General features: G+C 39.6%; 1 protein-coding gene across 2 annotated transcripts in view; it reads right to left on the bottom strand.

Annotated features, from left to right (window-relative positions):
* Positions 1–2,920: 2,920 nt before the first annotated feature.
* Positions 2,921–19,982, bottom strand: part of NRK (Nik related kinase) — an 86,644-nt gene continuing 69,582 nt past the window's right edge. For both annotated transcript variants that reach the window (XM_084213191.1, XM_084213192.1), the window contains exons 25-31: positions 18,900–19,043; positions 17,597–17,731; positions 15,760–15,860; positions 15,052–15,201; positions 11,965–12,124; positions 7,420–7,559; positions 2,921–6,627 (exon numbers count right to left, since the gene is read on the bottom strand). In XM_084213191.1, the coding sequence (XP_084069317.1) occupies positions 6,544–6,627; positions 7,420–7,559; positions 11,965–12,124; positions 15,052–15,201; positions 15,760–15,860; positions 17,597–17,731; positions 18,900–19,043 (914 nt within the window). In that variant the 3' untranslated portion in view covers positions 2,921–6,543. The remainder of the gene's footprint in view (positions 6,628–7,419; positions 7,560–11,964; positions 12,125–15,051; positions 15,202–15,759; positions 15,861–17,596; positions 17,732–18,899; positions 19,044–19,982) is intronic.

Here is a 19,982-nt window from a genome sequence, read left to right as displayed (position 1 = left end):
TCCAAATCCCCTGTCATTGGGACAATTTCGTTGATCTCATAAGTAGTCCTGTGAAAGCCTACAGAGATCAAGAACTTTGATATTTTATCAGTCCCTGTATTTTTTTCTAGTGGAGGAAAATGAGGAAAGGTGGAGGGAGTTGAGCCTGTTGAAACCAGAGAATTATAAGACTGAGAGGGGATTTTATCAATGCCCACAAATATATGAAAAACAGGTATCAGGAGAATGGGAACAAGTGGTGCCCAGTGACAGGACAAGGGGCAACAGGCACAAACTAATACACAAGGAGTTCTATCTCAGTAGGAGGAAAATTTCATTTTGATGTCAGAAGAGAAATGGAACAGGCTGCCCAGAGAGGTTGTGGAGTCTCCTTCTCTGGAGATACTCAAAAACTGTCTGGATGAGATCCTGCTCTGCATGACCCTGCTTTAGCAGGGGGCTTGCACTTGATGTTCTCCAGAGATCCCCACCCACCCTGGCCATTCCAGCAGGACAAGTGAGGTGAGAGGGGTAAAAAAACAAGGCTAGGAAGAGCAACAACTTCCAGTCTTCATAGTGTCACTGGTCCAGATAGTCTTTGGAAATCCAGAAGTGTGGCTGCAGCTTAGGCAGAGCTGGCTCAGGTGCTGGGCCAGAGCAGTTCCTCCAGCTTGAGCACAGCTGTAGTCTTGGACTACTGCCTTTGTTACTGTGGAGCATTTGCCATGGGGAAATTGGAAAACCTGTTGCCTGAACCATTTAAAATAGACTGAAAAAACTAGACAAAGGGGTATAAAGCACAAGCTTTTGCTGGCCTTTAGAATTCTCTAGGAATGATATGATACTATGGATTTTATGATACTCACAGTGCATTCCTTAGTGAGAGAATTTAAAACAAATCAGTCATTTGTGTTATGTTGAAGCTAAGTATTGGGTAAAACTTCCACAGGGTGTCTTTCCTCTCCAGTAAACATGACTTGTTGTGTGAACTGATAAAATGGCATTTACAGTTTAAAAAAATAAACATGACCCAAAATGATCTTGCACAGGATGTGATTTCACATCACAGACAACGGATATCTATGCTGTACACTTATTTTAGTTATTAAATAACCTGTGGGTATAATGAGGAAATCTGTGGACTGCTCCCAGCTTATCTCCACTTTTGTCTCTGCTCATGATGTGATTTGCAGAAGAAACTGTTCATATACAGGTTACTGTTACATGTGCATTTGTTGCCATTTTTATTGTGGGTCACTGGGGTTTCATTTATTGAAGCTGAAGCTTTTGTGGAGTGGTAATGGACTGATGTGGACTGATAGCAGAGTTAATACTTTATACTGGATGAATCTGTATGCATTGCAGGTTCAGATACAAGATTGCTCCTTCTCTTAGGAACTTGCTCCTGCTGCCTTCTTTCTCACCAGCAGAGGTCCAGCTAAAACACCAATTTCAAAACTGGAACAAGGGTAAATCTCTTGCTGTCAGCGTGTCAGCAAGTTTTAAAGACTGGTTATGTCTGTGAGTTCATCTAGATGTGATTTCCCTACCATACCTGAATAGTGGGACTGATATGACTGTACCAGAAACTGGAAGTTGAGAAACACTCAGAGAATGAATCAGTAATGACTGGAGAGGAGCCATCAGCAGATGGCTGTACCACATCACAAGAACTAAGGGCTTTGTTATGCTGAGCCTGCTTCATCGGGGAGTGTAATCAGCTCATTGAAGACAATATGATTTTTATATGCCTACAACCAACTGTGCTAAACAATACTTGTGTTCACCCCATGTCAATCAATAGTCTCAAATTCTCAGAGACAATCACCAGTCAAATATCTTGGGTTTTATATACAACACACCTTAAGAAAACAGTAGTTAGCCTTTATAGCAGTGATAGTGAGGAATAAGCTATGCTGAATAGGAGGATGTTATTACATTCTGTTAAATATTACATTTAAAATACATTGGACAAATAAAAGGCACAAAAGAATAAAAGGTAATGCTCTAGATTTAAAAAAAATAGCTGGTATGCAAAATCATAAAGCTTACTGTAAAAGTTGCTCACTACAAAGTGTTTTGAGGACAAAAATAGAAAAGTTTTTCTGATGCATTTCACCATTATTTCCTGGGGGCTTTTGTTAAATCTTCTTAGAAAATAACAGAAGTGGTTAAGTAATGCTAAAAGAACATTTTAGGTGATTACCCAGCTGACATACCCTTGCCCTTTAATCAGCTCTCTGCTCTTTGAAAGGCAGTTTAAGAAAGTGGTGGGTTATCAGCAGGAAAAATTTCTTACACTTTTGGTGTGTGTAACTTTGACTTACTGCACAGGTTTTAAAATCTATAGAAGTCTTTCCTACAGACTGCAGGTTTGGTTATGCTTCATTTAACTTAACTACAGCTGTTTAACTATGGACCTGAACTTGTAAGCCAGCTTTTATGATGGCCTTTGGAGAAACAATGCCAGTGGCACTAAAGACCGTGTGAACTTACCTGAGAAAAGTGACTTGGGCTAACCTGGCACTCAGGCTGATGTGCACAAAAGCCTGTTCTTGTAGCATCAATGTCTGCAAGCTGTCACTTTGCTGTAGTTCCACTGCCCTCATGCCACAGGGTGTTAGTGTAAAGAGAAGGGCAGGCACACAGAAATCCAGTGAAGCTCATTAGCAGCACACTCAGCACAGTACTGGCTGTCACCCTCAGGAGCACTCTGTCCAGTCTGAACTCTCACACTGTCACTTGGACATCTTTATCCATACCAGGATATATATTTGTTTTGTCCCTATAGGCAGATATGGATGTTTCCTAAGGACGGTGACTGGATTTGGAAAACAATAACAAAGGTTGCTAAGATTTTTACAACAGCCGATGTCAATAACAGAATTATTACAAGTGTGATACTAGTTTTGATTTTTCAGAGTATTTTTATTGCTGTCTCAATTGTACAATTTCCACATTAGAGAACAATACATAGTGTACAGTACATAACTTGCTCCCAGGTTTTGAAGTCATGTGCCAAGCTTCAGGCTGCAAAAGAGAGTTCACCATGCCTAAAATGAAAGCAGGCACATACACACAGTTCTACATTGCTGCAGCATTAGCACAATCTTGTGTGGCAAATGCAACATTATGAGCACCACCTGTCATCAGGAGACTGCATGTACCAAAGGGTTAATGACATGGATCCTTAACATTCTGTCCCTGTAGCATTTTTTCATGTCAAAGTGACATCACTAGGAAAACACATTAAGCAGTTTAGTCCTTGGTTTTAAAAGTTAGAGAAAGGGTACAGCTAGTGAAATACCTCACAAAATGAAATTACAAATTTGATATACATTTTGCATAGTTAAAATTATGTCTGGATAACCTTAGTTACTGGATTTAAAATTTTTTTTTCTTCTGGCCTTTGTACTTTTGCTTTGAGCTGAACAGTTATTCAAAATACTCCCTCATTCAGTGCCCCCCAGTCACTTCAGACACCTTTCCATTTCTTTGGCTGCTTTCTTTTCCTTAACATCTTTTAACTTTTTGTATTCCTCCTCCAGCAATATGCTGTGCCAGACATCCACTCCCTTACCTTTGGCTACTTGTGTTTCTTCAGCTTTTCTCTCCTCTTCAGTCACTTCCCCTTTCTTCTGTTACTTTTTTCAACATCTCTGAGCTCTTTCTCATCTTCAGCCTTTCTGACTATCTCTTGATAGAGAGAATGCCACAGGTTTCTCCTTGTTCCATCCAGTTACTGTTGCTATTTGCAATACCACTTCTAAATCCTTCAAAAGCATCCTTCTCTAAGTGCCTCATGCTTTACATAATTACACATGATAAGTTTTTAATGTTTTTTAATAGTGAATACAAGATGAAAATCCAACTTACTGCCTTGAATTGGAGATAGAAAGAAGAAAGCTAATAGAGGGAAACAGAATGAATTACAATCCCAATGTAGCAGTGCATATTTCCTCTCTTGAACTTGGGGTTGTTTGGAGTTTTTCCCTTTTAGCATAGAGTTAAACTTCTTCACAGTGTGTCAACATATTGTCATTGTAATTTTCTGCTACAGTAAACTTAAGCTTGATCACATTTGCTTCTTTTATCTGTTCATATGAGTTACAAATTCCCACAGTTCTTTGCTAAATTCTTTCTAACTAGTCCCTAGCATCAGGAAAATATCAGCCTCCTACCTGTTGACACCAGAATGGGGAGGGAAAAATCCAAGTCTGCTGCTGAGATAAGCAGACTTTCAAAATATTACAGGGCAGCCTGGATCACTGATTGCTTACAGCATGAGCAGCTTTGCAAGTTTTGCACACCTACTGTGTGCAAAATGAAAGCTGCTCTTCCTTCACAGTCTCTTAGACTTTTAAGTCAAGAGCAAGTAAGTTGCTTATAAATTGATTGTCTGCAATTTACTTTTTGCCAGTAATTGTAACTTTGATTTCTGGTTCTGTTGCAGATTTGGACTTGTTTGTTTTTGTTGGAGGCTTTTTTTTTTCCCCTGTTCTTTGTTTGTTCTATAAATCCAATGCGATGAGCCCAAGTGTTGAACAGCACAGGGAGCCAAGCCAGGCTTTACTCATTTGCCCCAGCCCTGGCCCTGGCAACAGGACAGAACTCCTGTTGTCACACAGCTCTGCTCAAGCAGTTTCCATTCAGGTTTCAAGTCTGCACAAGCTAATCACTCACATAGATTAAGAACCACTTTGAGTCTTTAAATGTATTTTTTTAGTATGGCTTTAGGCTTATTTTTCTGTTAGTTAAACATTTAAAAGGAAAATTCTTCATTAAAAAGCACTATAGATTTTGAGATAAGCTAATGCCTGTGAAAAGTGCTAGGTTAGTAACTTTGGAAAGTGCAGTCCTCCAGATAGCCAAAACCAGAAGAGCAACAGTGCAGGCACCTCTGACCTGCCTGCAGCAGTGAGGTGCCAGCCCAGGGAACAAGGGGAAGGGTGATTAGCCCCTAGTTTGATTCGCTGCTGACATCCCCAGGGACAGCAGTGCTGAGCACCTGTCATCACAGCGTCACTGCCAAATGTCCTGGACAGCACAGCTGCCAGCTCTAACAACTCTATTTCTGCCTCTTGGTCAACACAGAACCATCATCCTTGAGGTAGACAAACAGATATTCCAACACACTTTTCCTGCACCTTTCAGTATCAAATATTTCAAGTAAAAATACCTATTTTCAAACACTGGAACTAGTGATTTCACTTTTGCCCACAGCATTATCCCTACAGTATCATGTCTGGAATGAGCTCTTTTGTATTACATTTGATGTTCTGCATTTCGAAAGCACATTCAAAAATCAGCTACATAAGGATTACATTAAACCCTACAACTGAATCATAGTATATGATTATATATATAGTGTGTATGTGTATATATATATATATATTATATCTCTATAGTTTTATGGCCAACTTATAAGCCCCTGAGAACAGAGTTTATGCAGAAACACTGGCACCAATTACACTAGAAGACGCAGCTTTATTTAGGTATAATTAGCATAGAAAGCACCTGGAAATATCTATTATATTTTCTATTTATAATAGATTAACTCTTTGGATATTTTCATAGCTATATTAAGATTACATTTGTTAATCTTAATATCCATTGTGGAAAGATTATATTTACATACAAATACACAAAGACTTGATATGAAAGAGCAAGAAGGAAGAAAAGAAAGTGCCTGCTCTTGTGCCCTTCTTTATATACATGGGTAGTGCCTTTAAATAAATTCATAAAAGTGTGGGTCCCAGCAGTGAATGAAAGTTACAGGTTCTGTTTCATAATTCTTTATGCATCTATGATTTTGACAGACTATTTAAACTGTTTTTACAGATACATCCTACAGTAACTGTGTCCATGGGCTCAGGCATCCAGCCCTGAGAAAAACACAAAGTCTTGTCCCTCCCTGCATTGGAAAAATCTCCCAGCTGGGGCACATATTTAGAATTAACTATTTTTACAACTCTGTACTGAAACATACCTGTCCACCCAGCACAGGGGAGGATCCCTCAAGGTCCAAGGAGGATCCCTCAAGCCTTCTGGTCTGGCTGGGATCCACCACAAACCTTTTTACTCCTTCCCTGTTGTAAGGCTTGGACAAGTCATTCAAGTTCATCTTGGTGACAGTTAACAGCTCGCTTAAACAGCAAAAGGAGCCCAAACCCAATTCAAAATAGATTCCAGCTGTGGTTTTGTATCAACGGTCATTGTCCATAAAAAGTGACTTCAGTTCAAGATACCAACATTACATCACCTGTGAAAGTGTAACTGTCCATTTTTCAGAGTACAGGAGAGCTTCTTATATTGGCTACATTCTTCACTAAAGTCTCCTAATACAATCTTTGTTTGCAACATACTTTGAAAGACAAACTAAACATGTTTGCAATACTTCAACAGGAAAATGGAATTCTTTCCAGACTGAAAGAATATGAATTTTAATAAGTCAATAATGACAACATTTTTGTAGGTAAGAAGTGCAAATTTGTGTGTATTACCTCTGAGAATTTTTCACTGTTACCTACAGGGAATTTTTCATTTTCTTCATTTTGATGTGCTTTACCAATTGAATAGTACATTTTGACCAAGAGTCATAAAGTATATTTGACTGCTGCCTCCTGACTGTACAGATGCAAAGAACACCTTGAAAGGGAAAAAAAAAAGAAGAGAAAAATAGATGCTACTGTCAGTTTGTATTTATGAAAATATTTTTACTCATATAAGAAAGGTGATAGAATGCCACAGTCCCAAATACAAGGATATACATATATCACAATTGAATTTTAATCCCATGAGAAACTTTTTAAAGTGAAACTGTACATGTGGTACAACTGCATTTTTTAAAATGTATTTCTTTCCCTATTTGAAAAGGCATAGGAGAACGTTTAAAAATAATTAATCTAAGGTTTTAGGGTTTCAGTTTTCTAAATATGACAGTGGGACTAAACAGATTTCGGAGAACGTTTACCAAAATTGCTATATGCAAGAAATCTTACCTGATTATCCATACCCTGGTGTCTGCAATTAAGAGTGTCGGGGTTTTTTTCCCCATGATGACTGCTCTGAACTCCTGTAATTTCAGTAGCCCAGGAGAGGCAATCCTGTAGCTGGGAATTTTTGGGGCTCACTCACTAATCCTCCGCACTACACCTGTGGGGCTGTGCAGTTCACAATGCCTGTATTTGTCATCACTGCTAGCAGTGAAGGCTGGGTGGAATAGAGAATTCTGACAGCTGGGGGTGGGAATGTGGGCAGCATCCCTACTGAATATCCATAATGGGTGCTTTGTGGAACCAGTGACTACACTGGCTTTGAAGAGGGAAGTTATACCAAGGTAGGAAATCACCAATAACAAAGTTACCAGAATTAACTGGGCTGTCATAGTCAGCTATTACTCATTTTTGCTAAGTCACCACACTGTAGTCATCTCTGTACCTTGTCATTTCTTTCACACAGAAATTTTAGCTTCTGTGCTTTCTTGTGCATAAATACTCCTTCCAGATTTCCCGTTTCCACAGAGCGTAGTTCAATCGCTTTTTCACCCCAGCCCATGACCTGATTGGACTGGAGGTAAGCTAGAAGGAAAAAAAAAGAAGAAAAAAGGTACTATTTAACAGCTGAAAGATTGATTCTTGACTCATTTATGTTAATTATGGATCTGATGCATTTCTCTTTGATAGCAATATATTCTGAATTATTTGTATTTTAGGTTTACACAAAAAAGCCCTAGGAATAGTAACTCAGTTTGTCCTCTCAGACTTATTTTGAACTCTAGACATAAATCTTAACTACTACTGTGTATCTGAGACTCACAAAAGCCTGGAGAAAAACTCTGAAGGGCATCTTGTTTAACTGCTGGCCCCCTGCAAAGTGGGGCCAAAATAGACAAGGTACTCAGGACCTTGTACAGATATGGTTTGAGGGATATTTCACAACCTTTCCAAGACCCTGCTGCAATGCATCACTACTTTCAAGGCTGAACATTTCTTCCTAGTATTTTGGTGTAACTTGTGCCCATCTTTGCCTCTCATCCTTTAACTGTTTATATTCAAGAGAAGTCTTGACTGTCTTCTCTGTATCCACTCTCTGTTCCTATTAGGAAGCTGGGTTTGTATTTACTATGGAGTTCAGCTTAGTCTGAAACCTGAATACTTCAGAATCTGAGACCATGGCATGATTAATTTGGTGTCTTCCCATCCCTGGTCATATGCAATATTTCCAAAACCAAAAGAAGATATTCTAGCACTGTGAAAGCTTACTACCAATACTCCCCTTAAATCTGGCAATAAGAAACTGGAATAGTGATGAAGGAGTTAAGACCACAGATTTCAAATTAGGCACAGTTTCAGTGAAAGCCCTCTGACTGGTACTTGTATGGGCTTCCAAGGTAAAATCACATTAGTTATGCTCTATTGGTAGTCAATGCTCAGAAATTGTTCTTGTTCAACTATCAACTGTTATTGCATTAGTCTGAGAATTCTGTTGCTCTAAAATGATGTAGAGGGAATGTGTGCACTGGACTGGGTTTTAGCTTCACTGGACAGTGTATATCTGCCCTACATTATTAGTGTGAGCAAGGTCTGTCTTAAAACCTCCTGTGTTGATTTAGGTTTTTGTCTAAAAATTGAACTTTCAGTACAGACTGATACTGGAAACAACAGCCTGCAATCCTGCTTGAGAAGGACAGCAGACAATAAAGGCAATATGCCCACATGACTGTATATACTTCTAGCAGGGTTGATTTAATATTAACTTGGAATCCTTGCTTTACAATTGTTGTTAGAACAAATGTATGAAAATCATACCTCCTTGGAAACACATATGGTTTGGTTACAGTGTTGTGATTTTAGTTTACTCAGAGTCTATAAATTTCCCCTAAATCTGTTCAGAAGACTTTCAATTATTCTTTATGCACACTGGAGGCTTCCCTGCCACTAGTGCTGAGAGCAAGATAATTCTTTCCCAGTATTCCAGTCATGAGGAAAGAGGAAGAAATGAACCTGTTTTAAAAGCAAAGCAGCAGTGAGTAACCAAGGGTGAGTGGCAAAAGAGGAGGAGTATTTTCTAAAACTCAAACCCATGAAATGAATATATTTACAATCATTTCTTTATGCTTCAGGTTGTACAACAGGGCACCATTGCTGTAGGCTGTGAAGAAAGTGTCATTAACATTTCTGAACAGTGCAGCAGCAGCAGGATGAGCCCAGGGCAGCACCCATGCAGTTTACAGTATCTGTAAAGTAAGCCCAGACCACACATAAAGTGAAGAACATCAAAATGATACAAGACTCAAATTTTTTCTATTTTTTGTACCAAGTGACATCACATTAACCTTTTAAAACTTTGCTTTTGAACACAACAGAGATGGAGGCACCCTGTGGTTCTGGGGGTGGGAAGCAAGGCAGGTGCATGTGTACAAACAGCATGAAACTGTTCTGTGGCTACTCTGTTTAGTATAGGTCATATGGGTCTAGCAACAAAGAACTAATAAGTCTCCTGATCTTTTCCACTAGATGAAATTTACACTCCAGCTGCCACTATGCTGTGTCTGTATCTGTGCCTTTGGCAGATTTCAATTTGATAGCTTCCTTGCAGCTCTCAGTAACCACTTCATTAGTCTTTGCTGCAACCTCTAGGTCATCTGCTGGGCCACTTCTGCTGTTCTGAAGAGATCTGACCTCCAGGCAGTATTCAAAACAGGAACAGAATAAACCAGATACACCAAGTTCAGCCCTGATGCTCTGCTCTCTGGCCAATATACCCAGAACTTGTCAACTGACAATGGCAGGTTTAAATACAGTATAAGCATTAAGTATTATACAAACAAGTAGCATAAAATCTCAGTTTTGTAGCAGAATCAAAAAATTCTTTCCCAAATTTCTTCTGTGAAACAGCATGCAAACAAAATAGCCTCTTTACACCATTTGCACTGTTGTCCAGTAATAATGACTTATCTATACATGGAGAGTAATTTGAAGGATAGCAGGCTATCAATTCAGAGGTCAGTACTGAGTCATGCTAATCCTCCCATGTGGGAGCTCTTAGAGGTGTTTCATGTGAGATGAACTGAGAGCAGATACTCAGAGTTGTCTTATTTTGGAACAATAGCTCCTATTCCATGAGCACCTTGGGAATAGTTACTTTGAGTCCACTTTCCACTGCAGCTTTAGATAAAAATATCCTATGCTTCCAGCTGGTATGTTGTAGAGCATTGAGGCAGTAATTTAACCACCTTTTGATAACAATGTCTGTTTCTCTACAGAATAGTCTTCTTGCTTCCAAAATGTACAGGGAAAAGGAAATAAAGACTTTTACTAGTTCCTCTGGGAATATCCAGATTTGTGTCAACCCTTTATGTCTACATACTGTAAATAATTCCTTACTCACACAAAAGGGCAAGAGTGCTCCCAAATCTTATTAACCTGATGTCTCTTAATGCCTTTTTGAAACCTGTTTTATAGAAAATATTACAGCTATATTTATATTTAGCCCTACATATGTGTACATCTTTCAGATTAAACATAGAATACTTCTACAGTTTTTTAATTTCCCATGGGATTTGATCTTCCTCTCTCTGATTTCTTATTAACAGATTGGTCACAGAGGTCCCAATTTAAGACTATGAGTAAGATATATTTAGATTCTCTGGCCTAAATCCATCGATTATAATACAAACTTTTTTATTTTTTGTATCAAAATACTCTCACCAACTACAAACATTTCTTTCAAAATACTTGTTAAAAGAAATCAAGAAATGAGCAAAAGATGACTAGAGAGCACCCTGAGGGTAACACAAGACCCTTCTGTCTCTGCAACAGAGAGTGAAAATTGAGATATGCTCATACAGACTTCAGAAGGTTTGAAATGGGCACAGAAATTCCAGGAAAACATGATTTTTTAAGAAATCGTCAAGTTGCCCCTAGGCTGGGCCATTCAGATAACAGTTATTCACACTTCTCTTATAATGTTTTTGTCTGCAGCCAAGGATACCAAAGGATTAAGAAAATTAATAGGAGTTAGGGGTAAAATTATTAAAATAACAGTTAACAGAGGCCTTATCTGAAGTTTGAGTTGTGTGTTTAGAGGTTAGGTTAATATTTAGTGGAAATATAATTTCTATCAGAAGTCAAATTTGGTTTGTACCACATCCCAAAGATGGGCTTTCCCTAAAACTACTCAGGTAGAAGTGAAAGGAAAAAGGAGAACATCCTTGATTTTTCACTGTGATATCCAGTTTCCTCCAAGCTAGTAAAAGGCTTCTGTGTCTAATTGTCTTGGGCTTGTTTTGTTCGTATGTTTGTTTTAAAATAAAGAACAGGAGTGAGACAGAAATTAGCAAGTAATAAACTCAAAAATCTGCCTGTGTTGTTCTTTATTTTCCCCATACTGTTAGCCTGAAGCCCTATGGGAAAGGTGAAACAAACAGCTGTCCTGGCTGCAGTACAACCAGAATCTCCTCCTACACAGCCAACTGCAAGCATGGGGAGATTAAGAATCTATCACAAATACCCTGGGCTGGCAGCCCTGTGAATTGTAAGTGCTAAAATGAAGGGGCCATTTGACAGCAGTTACAGATCTCTTCAGTAACTGACCCCTCAGTAGCTGTGAATTTCTACATAAAACGCTGTGAGCTATGAACAACCAAAACACTTCTTCCCCTCTGTAATCCACATAATTCTCCCCGTGGAAACTGGTGGTAAGCTGCATCCTCAGTGAAGTCTGTCTGTATAGTCAATGTGTGATGCAATAAACAGTGTGACAAGAATACAGACAGTGTTCAAATGGGAAGCCCCTATTGCAATCATTGGCTGTGTTAACACAAACACCCATAAATCTGTTTACTCTTTTACACATCTGGTTTGCTCAGAAGCTGCTTTATGTGCCATACAACCATTTTCACATAGATACAAACCTCATAAAGAAGTCAGGCTTCATGCAGCAGCATCTTATATTTAATAGAGAGCTATTTTTCATACATACCTACAGATGCTGGCATTTCTCCCCACTGTAGAACAGTCTCCTTTGTGAAATGCCCATATATATCAATGTAGATGCCTTCATCTTCGTAGGTGAGCAGGAGCTCCATGCCACTGGTGTTTGGGAGGATGATAATGGCATGGGGGCGGATCGTCCCCTGGATCTGGAATCGTATTTTACTAAGATTTATATCAGAACACAGACTGCAATTTCAGTGATGACATTGATCTAACTAGCTTGGCAGAGCAATAAAAAGAACTAGCTCATGGCTCATGGAAAGTGAAAGAAATGCCTGTTCTCAGAGGCTGTATAGTTTGCTAGTAAGCCTCTGAAACAGACTTTCTCTCCTTCTCTCCCCTTTGAATATAACAGCAGGTTTGCAAATAAATCAATGTTCAATAGTTCACAATAAATTTACCAGTGTTAATTGGTTTCAAGAAGCCATGGAGCCATTGAGACACAATAATATTTACTTAGTCCCTCACAAAATACTTGCATTATATAAATAGGAGAAAGGTGAAATAAATTTGAATTCACAACTTTTTCAGAAGATGAAGGACCGAAACCTCCACATTCCAGGAGATCAGTGCTTTCACTTTCCATGATATTTCCCTTTCCCCACTCACAAATTAGAAACCTGCAAATTTAATTATATTTATCTTGCTGTAAAAAGTTCCCTGGACCTTTTCACTCTGTCTTTCCCTTCCCAGATCCTTCACTACAAATAGCTGCCCATATGACTGCTGTTGGGCACACCTATGCATGCCACAGGAACAGTGCATTTCACTCACACGAATCTCTCCCAGAAGCCAACATATCCCAAGCAAAAAAAAAACCAAAACCAAAGGTGAAGTATACAACCATGAAGGTGGAGTTTTATGAAAGCATTTTCGAAAGAAAAAGAGGATAGCCTTAAAAAAACAGTAACAAAGCACTTCCTTGTTTAAAGCGCTATTCAAACCAGGATGTTACATAGTAAATTAAACCGCCACAATTAATACTTTTATAGGAAGCATATGACTGGAGCTTTACATCATTCTCACAAGCCAGCCACACACAGGTCTATTTTTTTTTTCCCCTCAAGCACAGACATTTATGCACACTGTAAGGGCACAATGAACAGTAAAAGAAGCACTGAAGCTGTACTTGCCCAACTGAATACACTCAGGCCACCCACTTGACTCCGTGCCTCCGCAAGAACTATCCGTAACACTAGAACGGGGATCCAGAGCCGCAGAGCAATTTTAATGCGCCGCCTTGGGACTCGCATGAGCGACCGCAGCAGGTAAGAGATGCAGAAAGAGGTGGGGAACCAGGAAAAGAGGCTACCAGAAAGCAAGAGTATCTCAAGTCAGCCTGTTACAGTCTGGGCTATTGCCACCACAAAGCTCCTTGAGGTAAGTATCCGGTTCTAGCTCTTTTGAAATAATAGAGTATCAAAAAAGATAGAGCTGCCGTAGCAGCTGATTTATTTCAGGTCTAAGACCCTGAAAGGAAAATATATTTTTAGTCCGTGCTAACTTGTGGCTGAAGAGCTCACACAAATGCAGTCAGTCTCAGGTGCCCCACATATTCAGGGCAGTCACCTGGGAAATCTCTCTCATCAGGTACCTAATTGTATTTGCAGCCAGTTGAAAAAGTAAATCCTCTAAGAAAGTTAACTTTTTTTCTTTGCCTTTCTTCTCTTGGGCAATTATGCTAATGATCCTTTTGACAGGTCACTGCTCACCTTGCTCAGCAACCCACTTCCAGAAAGGCACGTGGGCACCATGCTTCAATTTACAAACTGATGGGAATTCATCACAGCTGACTAGTTAACAGAGGTACTGTCAGATTAAATAAACCCTCTAAGAAGATAAATACTAAGTACCTTAAAAAACCAATACAGAAACAAACAGTACAAGCCTTTAGCAGGTGATTCAACAGTTAGAACGGCTAGAAGTCATTTTTCAGTTAAGAGCAGTCTATAAATCTAACAGCCAATCTTACACACTGTGTCTATCAGGAACACAGGTCTGACAGAACATGGAGGCTGTGGCTTGCAGGGGCAGCAGAGTGATCAAGTGGCTTGCACAGGAGGAGTGGGGCTTTCATTTGGGTTGAAAACAAGGGGCTGAGAGTGGAGAAAAGTTAAAAATAGATGGATTCACAGCACAGGCTGCAACATGCAGATCTAGGATGAGATTTCTTCAGACCTCCAAAGCATAACTTTGGGACACATGGTCTGGGGATGCAAGGAGGCCATGGCACCCCCAGCCCCTGTGGAGCACTGTTGACTTCAGGGAGGGTTCAAGTGTGCACAGAAGTTTCTCTGCCAGGGGCTCCCTTCAGACTGGAGCCAGTCTGGAACCTGCCAGTTTGCTGAACCTAAGCCCCCAAGATTCTCTGGCTTTTGGGACTCACAGCTTTGAAAAGAATAGCTAAAAAATAAGCAAACAAACAGAAATCCAAAAATATTAACACCATAGCATAGACTTCATATTGGACAGCCCCATGCCAGCCATTCACTTCTGCAGGGCAATTTGCTGTTATCTGAGCTGAAGCAAGAATTTAGTGCTCACCATCACCTCAAACAGAAACACAATGCAGGAAGTACACATACCCCTGAAATCAACATCTTCATGCTAACTTACTGACAATCTAATGAGAAAGTCCCAAGGAAAATGTAAAACAACTTCTGAATTTATAGTGGTTTCATGGGCAACTGAATGGCAAGAAGATCAGCAAATTTATTTAGTCTGAAGTTGGTTTCTCCTGCCTGCACAGTGGCAGATTGTAAAAGTCACCTAAATTCATGTAGATATTATTGTGTCTTTGACTGTTTAAGTCCTAAATTTCCAGGATAAACCAATTAAAAATAGTACTGTCCATACAATAGGCTTTCTGACATTAAACCACTAAAATTGATATTCTAAATGCGATAAAAAAGCATTTAAACAGGACTTCAGTGCTATAAAACTATGTGAAAAGTGGTTTGTATTAGCTGACACTAATCATTCTATTGAAAAATAGCACAACTCTTAATCTGATCATTATCAATACACAGCCCAAAGAACAAAGGCAATAATGTAGTTTTTTAGATTCTCTTACGTGTGTTGGAAGGTACAAGTCATACACAGATCCAGAGTCCACATCAATGGCATGAAATCCCACTACTGAGCCATATATGACCTTTAGTCTTTGCCCATTTTCAACAGTCAGGTCAACTGACAGTGGTTTGTGATGAAGTGAGGTAAAGGACTGGAAAAAAGAAAAATGCAGTTTGTAGCACAATAAAACTGTTGGTTTGCAGAACTACATTTAGGATCCTAAGAATTCTCAAAACTCAAAAGTTACACAGCTATTTTGGTAAAATAGTAGGTTACATTTAAGGAGCTAAGTATCCATCATCCACTGAGTTGCAAGGACAGTTGGATAATTCATTTGTGGTTTGAAAAAGAAATCAAGATTCTAGAAATGGACCAGGCAAAAAGTAGGCTGACTACCACTGTGTTTAATTTCATTCCCTTTTGAGGGAAATCAACTTTGTCAATTCAAATGCACATTTTGGCACAGCACCTGCTGAGTTTGGCTGGGTAGAGAGAAACAAGTTATTCACATCTAACACTCATGACTGTGACAGTTTCATGTTTGCCATCTCCAAAGTACATCAAATGCACTACATTTTCTTTAAAAGAATACTCAGTTTATCTTTAGCTAGAATAAATGTTACACAAAACAACAAAAACAAAAGCAGAGCACAGATGAGAGACAGTGAGAGACAGCGACACATCTGAACCAAAGTGATGTTTCACTTACCTTGAAAGCCATGAATTTGTGATAAGGCTTTGGAGCCCAAGCATAAACCTCCACTGAGTTTTTCAAAGCGATTACAAGGAATTTGATTCTCTCATATTTTACTGTAATATAAGAAGAACAATTCCTTAGGTACCAGATAGACACTTAAATCAAAGGCCATTTCATCACATGAAATAATTTCAATGGGTTACTTGTAGAGGTAGACATTATCCAGCATGGGAGACTAATGCATTCTGGACATCAATGTTTAATATCACCAGTGACAATACCTTGACTAGAAACCTACTATTAATTTACTTTCAGTAAAGCCAAATGACTGTTACCAATAGTTATATATTCCTTTTCATATAGTGATGAAAAAAAAAATCTCACTATTCAGAGAAAAAGGTCTTGACTGTGCAGCTAAACCAAGCTGCTTGATTTTTTAAGTATGAACACGTCCCACCACTACTGGTCATGAATAAGCTGCTGTTGGAGGACTGGTGGATGTTGGCTGAACAATTCTGTCAGCCTTGGCAGGATGAATTTTCATTTCACTGCTCATCTAGGGTTAAATCCCCAGGTGCTGTGTGGGTGAAGGACTCCCATCTTTCTGAGATGAGTAAGCATTTAAGAGATGAGCAATTTCTTCAAGACAAATAAGGTCATGCTGGGCCCATTGAGAATAACTGAAGAATCATGCATTGAAAATTAAGATTTCTTTGTGCATTGTGTTTTCGCAATAGAAAACAGGATTCTATCTCACATAGGAAGAGAACAAGAAAACTCAGCAAACTCCACCAAAATGCAGAACAGTAATTTATTTTTTTTCTACCTGGAAAAATAGCTGTACAACCAAAGGTCAAGATACAAGAAGATTCACCAAGAGAAAAACAGCAGCAGCTGTGCTGTCAAAAACGCAGGAGTGTCTTGTCATATGTAAACACAGAAGCTCCTACCAAATGTTTGCCTAATTTTAGGATAAGTATTTTGTCGTTGTGTTTTTTTAAAAATGCACCAAACCCAAGGAAGAGCAACTGAAGTGGAATATGTGGGTGCTTAGCTGTAATCACAGTTAAAGTAACAACACACATCTGTTTCATATTCTCCCTTGAGTTTAACCCCTGCCACTTCTAAAGGCAAAAAGCAAAACCTTCAAGTAAAGTATTAATGAGAAGCAGCCACCTCACATTCCCTGCACTCCTCTGTATCATGGCTTTGACTTCGAAGAAAGTGCCACTTTCACACCATCCTTCACCAAAGCAAAACTTGTGCCATATATCCACCCCCACAGTTAAATGACAGAAATTATCACAATCCTCACATTAACCTTGAAGAATGAGCTGCCTGAGAGCCCAAGAAAAGTGAGATGGTACCATTTCCAGGGTGTTTAAACAAAGGTATATTTGGGTCTTTCATGAGAGAGAGAAGGATGAGCTGATCTACCCAAGGACATCATACAAATATGATTCACTAGAACTTGAACTAGATCCAACTTCTTAGCAGTTACCTAGGGCCAAGAGGGAAGCTGAGGAGGTGGAAAACATCAGTTTAATTAAAACCTTAAGTAACTACAGAAAATAGAACCACCGACTGAGCACAGACCATGGCTGGCACTCCTTCCTTCCAGCCATTACAGGGAACAGCCATAACATCATCTGGTAACTGCTGCAAGAAGAGATGCTGCCTGAAATGACAGGGGGAAAGGCACCTGCTATGTACAACAGGGAGTCTTGAAAGAACTCATGAGGTATTCACCCAATACAATCCTGAAACAAAGCTGAAAAAAGCTGCTGTCACAAGATACAAAAGGAGGATGATTAAGCATCTCTCTGAGGAAAAACCAGGAAATCCTTACCGACTTTGTAGTGCACACAGCCTTCCAGGTCACCCACGGACACCCAGCCTTGCCGCTTCTCCACCTCTGGATCGTTGCGCAAAATTTTATTTCTCAACCATGACAAGTAATACACCCTCAACTTATTCTTCTTCCCTGGGATTTGCAAGAAGAGACAGAACACTTTAACTCCCTGAAGTACAAACTCTCCCCCACTTACAAAAAGCTAGAGTTTTGTGACCTTGAGTACAGCAGGTCCTTGTGCCTTGCCAGGGTGAGAGATGTGATGGGGACAAACTGGGGGAACTGGTACAGGAGCAATTCTATGGCACTGGGCACATGTGCACTTCCCTTGTGACTCAAACTTCCTGCAAGATTTTCACACCTGACTAAAATTCCTCCCTTGGACCAAAGAACAGGTTTCTACAGACACAGGTGTTATCAGAAACCATGACAGTAACTGTTTATCCTGGAACACAGGCATGTCCTGCAATAGCCACTTTGTATAAGCTAATGATGTAGTTCCAATTAACTGCCCATTTTCATTCAAAGTAGCTTTACACTTGAGAATTATTTTGTCATCCTTCATCTCAGTCACTCTTTTTGTTGTATTAGTTCATAAGCAACCTAGGGTCAACAGCCCTCTGGGACCACAGATTACTCTGAAGAGAAGGACTATGTCATGTCCCAGCAACAACTGGACCTGGCAGTATGGGACAAACAGCTGATGGCATTGCCCACCATGATGAGTCTGGATTGGAGAAAGCTGCTACTCCTTGTTGGACCCACACCTCTGACCTCGGTATGTATTGTGCATCCTTTGAGGCCACTCCCTGCCATGGGGAATAAGGCCAGAGTCCAAACTGTTTCCTGAGAGAGGTTGAAAACCTCCACTTAATGTTATTGATGCTTTCACAATACAGATCCCTCTCACGTTACTAGTCATACCTCTTGTTGAACACAGGATGAGGTTGTATCATGATAATGTTAATAGAACTGCACTTAGATAGATGCTCACCCATCACAGAAACCAGAAAAGTGACAAACTACAGCTTGCAGAGAATCAGCCCATTTTAGGAATATAAAACACTCTGTACTTCCCACAAACCATTTTACACATTAACCAGGCAATGAATTGTCCCAAAACCACTCTGGAATGGGAGTGTAAATGTTAAAAATTCAGCAGAGTTTTCCTATTAACAAGAATAACTGTCCTGTGATTTTCTGAAAGAGGAAATTCCTCAACCTAGTTTATAACCTAATTCTTCTTTTTGATTGCCTCCAACCCCAACGTGGGTCAGATACTTTTAGCCACTGAACCAACCTGATATAGTAATTAGCACATTGAGTCCTTCCAGAACATCCATTTGCTGGAACCGTCTCCTCGTAATCAGAGTATAAACTCTTCCTTGCCCACTTCTGTCCAGAAGCCACAATCCATTCTCTGTTCCCACCAATAAATTTACCCCTGTCGATACATGAAAAAAAAAATACTGCATAAGTCAGCTAAAGATTCAGAGGTCACTGAGTGTTCACTGTTTTGAGAACCAATTTTTATTTAATCTCACTTAATGGAACCTGATAATTTCTCTGTTGCTCTGTGGATGACTTCCCAGAAGAAAAAAGATCTCACTATTAGAATTTTTACTCAGAAGAACAGCTGTATACCAATGGAACTTGAAGGATTAGTAGCCCTGCTGAAGTCAATGTGGATTTAAACAAAAAGGAGAATATTCTGTGAACCTGAACTTCTCAGGTGACCTTGGAAAGTACCTGTGACCAGTGCAAAAGTCCCAGTCCAGCGCCATTACAGTAGTGACACAGGAGACCCACCTAAATGTTCCAAGGGTCCCTATTGACTACAAAAACCAAAACCAAAACACCAAAAAATCCCCCCCAAACTCTCTTTTTCCAAATAAAACATTCAAATAATGGGGACACCAGACTTGTGGGAAGAAGCACTGTGTTACAAGGAGGTGCAGGGTTTGTTTGAAATGCCAGTTAAGGAAGAGAAGGCTCCATTGGGTTGCTGACATCAAAGAATGTCAGAAATTGTGTTTGGCTGGAATGACATCTATGTTTCTAATCAGCAGATTCTAAAGACACAACATAAGGTATCCTGTTGTAACAAGCATCTTCCTCTACTGGCAATTCTCTGACAAGTACCTGGTGCTCTTCAGCCTCAATGCCCATTTAATTACACACCTTACCACACAGCTCTGTTCTTAATTTAAAATTTTGGATTCCTACAAACACACATTACACAAAATCTGTGAAGCTATAAACTGGAAATCTACATTTGCTTTGGATAAGATTCCATCTACTTCATTCACTTGCCATTCCAGGCTCAGAAAGTGAGGAGAAAAGGCTGGGTGAGTCCCATAGAATACATCTGTTCTTCTGAAGC

Source organism: Fringilla coelebs, assembly GCF_963513975.1.
Source record: "Fringilla coelebs genome assembly, chromosome: 11".
Lineage (NCBI taxonomy): Eukaryota > Metazoa > Chordata > Aves > Passeriformes > Fringillidae > Fringilla > Fringilla coelebs.
The sequence above is the reverse complement of the archived record's forward strand: the minus strand, read 5'-3'. Positions and strand labels throughout refer to the sequence as shown.